General features: G+C 32.2%; 1 protein-coding gene across 1 annotated transcript in view; it reads left to right on the top strand.

Annotated features, from left to right (window-relative positions):
* The window catches only part of LOC132713803 (hemicentin-1-like), a 218853-nt gene that overhangs the window by 180074 nt on the left and 26148 nt on the right, over window positions 1–12631 (top strand). Inside the window, exons 4-5 of the mRNA XM_060696479.1 lie at window positions 7901–8176; window positions 11074–11379. Coding sequence (XP_060552462.1) covers window positions 7901–8176; window positions 11074–11379 — 582 coding nt within the window. The remainder of the gene's footprint in view (window positions 1–7900; window positions 8177–11073; window positions 11380–12631) is intronic.

The raw sequence follows: 12631 nt of genomic DNA, 5'->3' as shown, positions 1-12631 counted from the left end.
TTATATCTTGTATGACGTTTAACATTTATTAAATTCGTCCCGATCTTGCAAAACTAATTTCCTTTAGAGAAATTAGTTGCTCTTTATAAAACCAAATAACAAGTCAAACATAATTATAATGGATTTTACATGCATTTGCCAAGGTGCCTAATACACTTATCTTACAAAAATTGAAATTTATGACATCACATGTAATAAATTATTTGTTTAAGAGGATAGGACCCAGACAGTCGAGTTGAAGGACAAGGTACCTATAGTAATGCCTGTAACACTAGGTGAGGCGACGCCAATGCCACGGGGTTAGGATTGATCCTCTACTCATTCAAAATCGATGATTTCCCTGAATGTTTATATCACCATGAACCAAGACTCTTTGATGGACTTCAAATCTCAATAACTTAGATAAGAAAATTCTGCAAAATATCTAAACATCATCCTTCAATATGCTTGAGCTTTCTGAAATCCCAAGGATAATAATCAAACAAATAAAACAGAAAACTGCAAAGATGTCAAATATCAATATCACAACACACATTCTGTCATCAGTATGATAAATAATCTTAATTGGCAACCACAAGAAATCCAAAGTAACCGGTAAATTATGTTCCATATGGCTATTTCTATGTTCCATCATGTCCTAAATAACAGATCTAATATCATAAGAAGTTGCCAACATAGCTATCTAAAGATCCGTACAAGTTTTCATTTTACCCAAGAACAATCAGTCAATGGAACATTTACCACCCATCTGGTACACATGCATAACCCACAGTAGAAGCATTCAAATTCATTGTCAATGTTCCTCTAGTTGTATCAATATGAATTAATCAATTCATCATTCAAACTATGACCAAAGTTATGTCTTATTTTGCGCTTTTGTAAATATTTAAAATTACCGAAAATCTTCTGTGAATTCAAGAAATGTTGTAATAACAAAAAGGACGAAAGGAAGTTACCAATTTAGGGCAAAATTATGACTGATAGTGCAATATGGCATGTTAAACGTTGCAATATTCATTAAATTTCATTTTTGGTCTATATCCAATATTTGTATTGTCTATAACTCTAATGTTATATGCTATACCACAATAGTTATCATATCCTACTGGATATATTTGTTCATCAAAATATATTTATGTGCGGCAATTTTCTATATATATATGTTCTATATTTGAAATATATTGTATAATTTAAATTGTTTATTGGATACAGTACTGAAAATATTTAATGGATAATTTGAATCATGGGATAGAACACTTAGCATATTAAGCCCCGCCTATAAAGTAATCACGAGAGTGAAGTGGAAATGATCAGCGTCTCTGTGAATGTCACTTGTGAATAGTGCATATGCTTAATTCTCCTTCTGCTAGGCGCTGTGCCGTAATTGGACTGGCATATATATTTATGTCTAAAAATGGAAAAAGATTTTAAAGTATTCAGGACATACGAGGGATGATCGAATATAAACCGGAATGGGACTGCCAATTGAATAATTTTCCCTTATTGTTATAGATCACAATTAATCGGAAAACTATATTATATCTAATTTGATAACGCAAATAGACTGTACTCAACAGCGAACTTAAATCAAATCACAGATCTGACGACCCAAACAAATAAAAACTATGGCAACGCACACCCGGCGCAGTGCATAAATTTGAGCTGACAATAGGCGCTTTATGAAGGCATAGTTTACAAAATGACACAATTAGATTTAAAATACGAAACGTCATGAGCTTTTTTGACGTTGTCAGAAAAAAAATGACTTCATTTAAACCACTTTTATCTTTGCAATCAAAATTCATATGACACTTGTAAAAGAAAAAACTAAAAAAATGTGTCAATAGTAAGTAAAGAAACTGTCTTAAACATAGAAAGGGTTAATGGAAAAGGGGTAAACGATAAGGTAGCCACAGCACAGTTTTTGATTGAGAAAGGGTGATTGAAAAATTGAAAAGAGACAAATAAGGGAAAGGCAGAAAGAAAAATAATCAGGACATTGGTGACGTCAATCGCCGAGAGAGCCGTTGAAAAATGACAGGCGATTGACAGCGGACATTATAAATGATGTTCGACAGTAGCTATGGGACTGTGCAATCAACTCTATTTTAGGAATTTGAAATGATAAATATTAATGCAATTATTATCACACTGGCCATAGCTTTTGCAGAAGCGGTTGGTTCATCGCAGTGTCGATGGAGATTTCGTCGCAGAAGCGGTGTATAAAATATGGCTGTTTGCTGCTGTCGGTAAGTTTATGACTGAATTTTACTTTATGTTTGAGTGTTCTACCGGAAACACCTAGTGAGACTGGAGCTCACATGTGTACGTTTCCAACTTATTACACGCACACTTTTGCAATTCACTGCCATTTTTGCTTACACTTTGACGTGGGGACGCTTCTTTTGCTCATTTTAGGTTAAAACACGTACACCTGTGGTCAAAACGGCCCCTTAATGCACCAGCATTACATCATATGAATAATTCTTGCACCAAAACAAACATAATTTGGAATTTTGGAAAATTGTTACTGCCTTTCTTTTAGAAGAATTGACAAAAATTGTTTTCAGCGCAGACGGCAATGGATTCGATTACAATGCAGTGCGGTTGTCCCGATACCATTAATGTCTATTTTGAGGGTTTTAATTGACATAACGCATTATTCAATTTAGAACAAACCTTTTCTTACGTTGACATCAGTAAACGCTTTCTTTTAGTGTTTAAAACAATATGATTATATATTATAAGAATCTTACACTGGCTGCCGGTAAAACTGCACTTCAGTTAACGGACTATGACTGTATACGTTTACGATTGAACTCTGACACATTTTCAACAGAAAGGTCCCCAAACTATGATACAAGTATGAATTGGTGTTCTCAGTATGGTAATATAACAAGGTGACATTCAAAACTGAGACTGTTTTTCATATCTAAGAAGCAGGTTCTGTTAATCTTTACGGGAATTTCTTTTATATATTTGTTTTACTCAAGGTTGAACGTTTACTATTCTACTAAAGGAATTACAATAGAAGGAAAATGGAAGCGCAACTCAAACATCTATTTGCAAAAATAATCATACTTTTAAATTATACTTAAGAAACACGTTTTATCTGATGTCAAAGTAAGAAAAGTGGTTGTTCTAAATTGTAAAATGAGTTATGTCAAGTAAACCCTCATAATAGACAATAAATTATCGGGACGAACGCACTGCGTTGCAATCAAATCGGCCGCCGTCTGCGTTGTAAACAATGTTTGTCAAGTCTTCTTTAAAAACGCAATAACAATTTTCAAAAGTTCCAAAATATTTTTTTATTTTGAACATTAATCATACATGCCATGTAATGTTGGCGTATTAAGGGGTCGTTTTGCACACATGTGTACGTGTTTTAAACAAAATTAGGCAAAAGTGGCATCCCCTCGTCAAACTGTACACAAGTTGGAAAAGTACTCATGTGGGCTCCAGTGTAACTAGGTGTTTCTAGTAAAACTTTAAAGTATAAAGCAAAATTCAGTTATAAACTAACCGACAAAAGCAAACGGCCATATTTTATCCACCGCTTCTGCGATGAAATTTCCACCGCCGCTTCGATGGACCCAACGCTTCTGCGAAAGCTATGACCAGTGTGATTATTATGTTCTTGGTTTACAATAAATTATTTTACTTTTCTTCGTAATAGTCTTATCGTGATAATTTTTTACAATTTAACAGTCCCGTTCAAAATTGGTTATGCGTTATATATTTTATTTAAATAATCATAACTTTGTTCTTAGTTGTATTATTCTTTTATTTTCTCATATGTATGATACATTATCATGCAACAAAATTATATTAATATAAGACATATAATAGTTTATTACATGAGCGATTTTCCAGCAATCAAATAACAGAGGGAAAGAACGGAAGTTTGCGTCATTACAAGAGCTCATTTATAATCATTAACGGCATAACATTTTCAGTTGTTAATGTTTCTTGTTGGTATTTTACGTTTCATATAGGGGATATTTTCCTATTTATGTTACGTGTATTTTTCTGTAAATGCATCTTACATGATATCCTCACATAGGTTCATATCGTGGTTAAATTATTAGGCACATGAAAAACCATTATTATTACATAACCTGCGGTGCGGGAGTGTAATAAAGCCATTTGTATCATAGATTGGGGACCTTTCTGTTGAAAATGTGTCAGAATTAAATCGCATTCATATACATGCAAAGTGCGTTAACTGGAGTGCAGGTATTAGTTATCCGCACTCCAGAGCATGCCCATTGATTGGCTCACATTTGCTGGGGTTTACTTATTGTGACGGCAGAGAAACTGAAAGCGACAGAAATATCATATCCAGATGCTCATTCATTTGTTATTTTTTTCCAGGGGGTTTCATATTGTGACAACAGGGAACGTGTTTTATGTTTGACTTTGATACAAAAGAGAAAGCACATCAAAACACTCGGCAATCTGATTAATACTCTGGGGTTACGCCCCTCTTAAAAATTAGATAGCCTCGTATTTCGATGCTTTTTCTATTACCTAATAATACAAGTGATATTGCACTAGTGTAATAACACTTTGACGCGACGTCATTTGCATTAAACTTAGCATTAAAGCGCGCTAATGTAAGCGCGTCAATTGCTATAGAGGCTCGCATAATATGTTTTTATTCAACGAGTTCAATAAATTTAGTATTAAACCTACACTCATTCAATATCCTTTATTTATACGATTGTATGTCCTGAAGACTTTAAAATCTATTTCCATTTCTACATATACATATACATTCATAAGGTGGATTAAGCAAAATGCACTATTTACAAGTGACTTTCACACGGACGCTGATCATTTCCACTACACTATAGTCTAGTTAATCAGGATGATAATGCTTTATGAGACATTCGTGCTAACTTTATAGGCTGGGCTTAGTATGCTAAGTGTTCTATCCCATGATTCAAATTATTGAATAAATATTTTTCAGTAGATCTATACAATAAATATTTTAATTATACAATATATATTTTCAAATATAGAACATACATATAGAAAATTATCGCACACAAATATTTTTTATGATGAACAAATATTCAGCAGGATTGAATAAATATTATGGTATAGAATATAAAATTAGAGTTATACAATATAAATATTGGATATAGAACAAAAATTTAATTTATCGAATATTGCAACGTTTAACATGCCATAGTGCAATACCGACAACGATCCGCCGTTATCTGTTCATGTCCAACGCAGTGCTTGTGTACTATAATTGTAGAAACTGCGATTAAAGTCATATAATGATACAATTAAACTGTGTTTTAACAATCCGTTAGATAGAAATCTATTATTCTAATTATGCTACAAGTTATGTATATGTGCAATTATATGAATGATTTATATGAGACTGTATTCGATATATTTTTTTCATCCTACGTAAGCACTGAGTTTTCCTATAAATGTGTTGAAAGTAATAGCCAAGAAAAATGTCTATAAGCGTATTCACAAACATTATTAGCGCATATAAGTAAGTAAGTACAATAAACATAAAAGCGCATATGAAAAGAAGTTTTATCGAAATAACTCTCAAGGGTGTAATAGATTTTAACCACGTTTTGTGAAAAACGATATTACGTTTTTAATTTAAACAGGTGGCCTGCATTTCTCAATTGATAAAATTAAACCTTTACAAAACTTTTGCCACCAAGTTGCATGGATGATAATTTTAGGGTTTTGTACTTTGATACTTCTTACAATTGTGTTAGCCTTATCTTTGATAATTAGACACAATTCATGAAATATCAGTCAAATTTATTAGTTTACTATTTGATACAAAATAGAGGATATTGAATGAGTGTAAGTTTAATACTGAATTTATTGCACGAGTTGAATAAAATTATATTATGCGAGCCTCTGGCGAGCATAATATTACTTTATTCAACGAGTGCAATAAATTCAGTAATGAATTTAGACGAATTTGATATTTTATATATCACATACCCAAAATAAAGACCGTTTAAAGGGAAATAAGAGTCAGTTTTTTTTTTGACGCGCCTATAGTATAACGCTAACATTTAGCGCGTCCTTACACTATGTTTGTATAACGCTAATGACGTCACGTCAAAATATGTGCACGGCCGTGCAATACCATATTTACGTAGTCGCAAAATCGGCACGCGTGTGTGATAAATATTATTAATATCTGTTTAATGTTATAAGCAAACATGTTCCGCCTAAAGACATTTTCTACAGTTTTATGAAAATTTAATCCTTTCATAGAATTTTCCTATTTTTTTGTATGATATGTAAAATTTAATGGCGAATAAAAAAATATATATATATATACATGTATATATGTTGACGGGTTGGATTTCTTTAAAAAATGGCAGTTTCCATGGTAACCGTATATCTCAAATCTGTCAAAAAAGCCAACTGTCTTAAAACAAAAAGAAAATGTATAAGATAGCTTAATACACACAACAAGCATTGTTTTATGCAACAATAATGATTCTGTATAAAACAAATGATAATCTGAATATATTTCTTTAAAAAATGAGTTTTCCATGTTCCTTAACCGAACAAAAAATGAGAAAAAAAACATGAATTATGTGAATAATTAAAGATATTGAAAAATTTCTTTCATAGGATTTTCTAAATTTTTTTGTATGGTGTGTGAAATTTAATGCCAAATTCAAAAATAGAAAGAAAAATATATGTTGACGTGTTGGTTTTTTTAAAAAATGGCAGTTTCCATGGTAACCGTACATCTCAAAATTGTCAAAATAGCCAAACTGTGTTATAACAATGTATAAGACAGCTTATTACACACACAATAAACATAAACTTATACAAGCTTGCTTTATTTTAGGGTTCTGTATAAAACAAACGATAATTGGAACATATTTCTTAAAAAAAGAGTTTTTCATGCTTTTTAACTAAACAGAAAATGAGAAAAATAAACATGAGTTCTGTAAAAAATTAAAGCTATATAACACATTTCTTCATTGAATTTTCTACATTTTTGATATATCAAGTAAAATGTTATGGTGGATTAAACAATAGAACTAAAAATATATGTTGAAGTGTTAGTTCGAATTGTTACCGCATATGCCAACTGTCAAAATTACCACGCTTTCTTAAGAAATATCAGTGTTATACTAAATGTATTGCCATATATACAACAAAAACATGTTGTAATAAAAATGTCTTTTTCTTTTGATGTTATATTAAGTAAATGATACTGAATTTGTTTTCAAAACAGGTTATATAGGGCCATATTATTTTTTCACTCGACTAACATACCCGAACAGTAAGCTAGTATTTAGAAACTTACAAAGCAAATAATGAAATTCGGAATATTTCTTAGATATTATTTTTGTTTTTTATTCAACACTTTTAAAATATATCATTTTAAACTTCTTTGCCCAGTTGTCTGCCAGTAATCAAGTGGCGACGCATTTTCGTCACTATACCACAAGTGGGTGGGGTAACGCGCGCCGAATCATCATCAATGCTGTCGTACTAATGCTAAGAGAAATATTTTATCTGATGTTGTCTAAACAACCTCTTATTCTTTTGAACCGATCTCCTCCTGAACATTCTGTATTATTTACTCATTATTTGCTTATAGCCGAAATTTAAACATTTATCCGAGTACTATTCAACTTGACCTTCTTTTTGAAGAGTAATTATCCGTGATTATCTTTCTTGGAAGCGCATAACGATGCGCACAAAAAAACTACCGAAAACGTCTTTAAACTTGTTTCAGTACACAACATCAATCTGACTTATTAAACTATTGGTTATTGTTAAATAATGATTAACATTATTCAGATGCACCTTTTTAAGTAATTTAAAAAACATGATTTACACAAGTTATCTATGTCATATTTTTAACTACACTTTTCAGATGGACCAGATTCAGCAGTTCTCGGCAAGACATCACCTCGCACTGTAACAGAAGGGGATAAAGATGAAAAAATTGAATGTACTTCAGATTGTTATCCTGGTTGTTCTTATAAGTGGACAAAAAGTACAAGTTCCTCTGTTATTACTTCTTCTCGTGTGCTTCAACTAAACACTGTGTTAAGAGAGAACGCTGGAGATTACAAATGCATTAGTACCAATACAGCAACATCACAGTTCTCAAAGTCTGCAGAGTCAACTATAAAAATCATTGTTCAATGTAAGCTTTTGTTTTATTAAAAAATGCATGATTAAATAGGGTTTTAATTCCAGAACTTTTAAAATCGTATTTCAAACTGGGGTGTGATTTCAAGGATATTGAATATTTTAATCCAATGTGCTTCCAGCTGTACTTAATTTATTGAAATTCAAAGTCCTACTTAAATTTAATCCCAAATAATGAGTGATCTCCCTATTAAAATTTACTATTTTACAAAAACAAATGTTGTGTTAAAGGTAGATTGTTTTTAAAACACAGGTCATTTACAATTAAGGCTCATGTTATATCTTATAACATTTCGAATTATTTAATTTCCAATTCCCTACCAAGCGGTTATTACCTATTTTTTACATCCGCAGTCACATGATGGTTCATAAAACATCTCAAGTTCATCGAAGTACAATCTGCATTCAAATTCGACAAAATCAGTTTTGCATACAATACAGTGTCGACATAGGTGAACGCATACAATCTGGTTGCGATATCAAGAAGCGATGGCTTATGCGGAAGATTGTATTGCGTTGACGTAGAACACAATACACGTCCGCGATAGGCACTAGTGACTGTTAATTTCTTTTTCATAAATTCGACATTTCTATGTGTTCATTGGTTGTATTTGGAAGCACAGGCCTGTTAAAGTAATGCTGTTCCAAAATGCGTTATATAAATCCCAGAGCACTCACGCACGCACGCAATCATACACCTTCGTTGAAAATCGTCCATTACCTATGAGTAACGAGCTTTTAAAAACAGTAACCAAGCAAATTCAGTTTGTGTGCGTCTGTATAAATTAATATTTTTAAACATTTGTGCTTGTAAACGGTGAACTGTCCAATGCGATAGTGTTACAGCTACTAAGATAATTTGTTTGTTCCGCACACTTAGCTGTACATGTACAATGTCGTCAGTGTGTAATGTAGGTAACATTTTTGCAATGTATGCCCAATTAAGGTCAAGTTAATTGACCTCAGGAATCCGAAACGTTGAATTGGAAAATACTTTCCGAAGCGCCGAAACCTCTTTTTTTGCAGTGCACTAACTTATAGAAGCATATTTTGTGCGGCTCTTGAAATACAATACAAAAATATACTGAAAACGCATTTTCATTTCATGAAAATGAAAGGAATCAGACATTCATTATTATCTGAGGTAAAATAACATACATTGTACCATATTAAGTAGTATTTGTGAAGAAACCTTCGACTTAAATCATACTTTCTTAACTCTTTGTCGGTATACCATCATGTGCTCAATGTACTATAATGTTCACTGCAGATGCTGCCTGTTGTGCTGTACGCTATTTGTGTAGCATCATTTCACATAAAAACGGAATTATTACCCGCTTAAATTTAGTTAAGTTATAGGTTCTTCTGTTTTTCCTTCATTTCTAAGGTTATACCCTTTTTGCTCGTCGTTTTAATGTTATTATCGTCTTGTTATATAAAACAGCATATGTCTACACTCTTTGTTGTTTATTTCGATATTGATGACAGACTTATGGTTTCTAACGTCGTAATCCGTGACATATTTTTAGAAGAATTAATAACCGAATTGCCTGTTGCGGAAACAGAGATTAAAAAATATCTATTATCTGATTATTAACCTACTTGTAAAAAATTAAGTGAGCTATTGAAGTTCTTCTTTGATCTTATAGAAAATGTTATTTATAATAGGAAGATTAAAACAGACGAGAGGCAAATGTACAGGACTAACTATGATATTGTTAGTAATAATTAAAGTGACATTATGCCCATCCAAGGGTATATAGTGAGTTTACGCGTGAGGATCTAAATAGAATTTCATTTTGTCATAATTCATTTCAATGTAATAACTAAGCTCGCATGAACAATAAATAACACACAGATCCAAATGAAATTTCTGTAAAGATCCATTATAATTTACCTATAACGCTTAGTTTATGTAAAAAGTGGGGCAGTCTTTTTCGATTTTAGGCAGATTTATAATTTTATCCTAAACTATATCAACTGTTGTTCAAACACCATTCTGACAGTCAATCTTTTGAAATATAAAGTCAATATAGCTCAACTTAACAATGGGAATATGAGCATAATGTCACTTTAAAGAGCTTAAAGCGGCTGACTTCCAGAAAATAGCAGAAAAACTGCCGTCTTGCTAATATTTCACCCCCCCTAAAACATTATATAGTTGAAAGATATCAAAATGACACTTCAAAATGTACATATTTAATATTATTGCTCTGAAAACAAACAGTTCGCATTTCCACTAACGGGAAATACCTTCTTTGATTATATCACGTAATTCTTTCATCCGGGTTTTTTTTCTAGTATCACGCCGTCGTACAGAACAGGCTACTAAATGACGAAAATTGATAAACAATTCCGGGCATTGACTTTACCAACTTAACCATCGTTACATTTCAAATTCTATTTCTTACCTTATATGATATCTACTTCTAAAAACCCTGTTTTACCGGTTCAGAGAGGATAAAGGTTGTAACCTTTTGTGTACAAAAAAGCAACGTCACTTTCACATGCTCATAGCAACACAGTTCTATGCAATATAAACACAAAATTCATTTCTTATTGACACATTCATTGTAAAGACAAATAATTACTATTCTCACAAATATCTATGATTATGATTATAAAATCTAAGTCAAAATAAGAAAAATCATCTACCTGATGTAAAGCATATGAGGTTGTTATAATTGGGCGAATCTAAATATAGCGAATTTGTCCAGCCTTTTATTTCCGATCTCACTGCTGAATGGATGTACGCTATTATAGTTTTGCCGACAACTAGTCATATCACATTACACGTAGGAGCGTATCTGATGTGAACTATTATGTATTCGAAAAAACATTATTACTGTAAATCATACATGTTTAAGATATTCTTTACTTTCTTCAATACAGATGCCCCTGATGTAAATATTAGTCTATCAACGAGAAGTGTAAAAGAAGGAGAAAGTCTTATATTATACTGTAACAGCCATGGTGTACCATCTAGCTATATCTACACAAGTTTATTTCAAAGCTGGAAGAATGTTGCTATACCAAATAACAATACAGCTGTAGATGATACAGAGAAGTATAGCTCTCTTTACTTTAAATCACTCCGACTTGACGATACAGGGACATACACGTGTACATTAAACAATGGAATATCAAACCTATCAGGAATACTTGACCAAAGTGGTACAAGGGAGTTAATTGTTCAAGGTAAACTCAATGATTTAAAAGAAAATTCTTTTTTAAATTATTGATATGCATACATGCTTCCTACCAATATAGTTGGTTGTAGAAGTGTGTTTGTATGTGTGAGGGCATAGAAGGGGGAGGGTCCACAGGAATCACTTTGTACCTCCCGAACAAATTATATTTGTAGTCCTATTGCATTTATCCAACTCTGTTGAACAATAACACATATACGAATAAAATTATTTCTTTTTTATCTTAAAGGATAATAAGCAAAAACAACAGACTTCCAAATTTCATTTTCACAATTTTCACAATAATATTAATCCTTTTTAAAGAAACGAAGAAATATACTGAAGTTTATTTTCGATCCTTGAAGATCGTTCAGCACGACTTTATTGTTGTGCTTGTGGTATTTTTAGTTTCAACTTTTCGGCATTTTCTAGTTGGGTGGTTCCAATATTCCTACTTGAATAATGTTGAATCACCCTTAGGATATGTTGCCTGCTTTTTAAATTTGTCTTTTGACGTCTTATCTGTGATACGCAGGCTTCATAACCTCTGATCCTCTTTCAAAATTCCATTTTATTTAGTTCCGACCATTGTTTTCTCGTTTAGGGCACACGCTTTTTATTACTTGGGGACCATACGCCGCTTTTCATGGAATGGGACGGAAGTGCCACATTGAAGGTTCCATGATATCCGCCGTATGAACACATCTACGGATGTTTCTAAATTCAAAATTTTACTATTTCACGTTTAAATGTTGAATTCTGCTTAAGCCGGTGCTAGGGGGCGTGGACGGTAACTTGTTCTTTCCAGTACCGTCCATGAACAGGCTCAATCAAACCGAGCCTGCAACATTTTCAATTTTGCCGTGTTGGGCTTTCTTTAGGGATTCTGTATTTATCTTTTTTATATGTATAGATATATCACCAAAATCAAAGAACCGTATTATTATAATTCTTCCATTTTAATATAAAGAATAATCAATATACAGTAGTAAAATATTTTGATAAAGTTGTGACATTTAAAACTTACAAATTACCCCGTAATATACATTTACTTCAATTTACCGTATATTTGTTATTAATTTCGCGGGTATCTTATCTACCCTACATTCACGTGCAATGAATATCTTTCAAAATAGATTCGCTTAATTCAATACGGGATTTTGCAGAAGTAAAATTTTTGCGCTGAACAAATTATTGACATGAAAGATATTTGTTAAGCTTTAAAAAAAAAAAGTCACAAGGAGCAAAATCATTTGAGTATT

This window comes from Ruditapes philippinarum, unplaced genomic scaffold (assembly GCF_026571515.1).
Source record: "Ruditapes philippinarum isolate M1 unplaced genomic scaffold, ASM2657151v2 ctg701_1_1_1_1, whole genome shotgun sequence".
Lineage (NCBI taxonomy): Eukaryota > Metazoa > Mollusca > Bivalvia > Venerida > Veneridae > Ruditapes > Ruditapes philippinarum.
The sequence above is the reverse complement of the archived record's forward strand: the minus strand, read 5'-3'. Positions and strand labels throughout refer to the sequence as shown.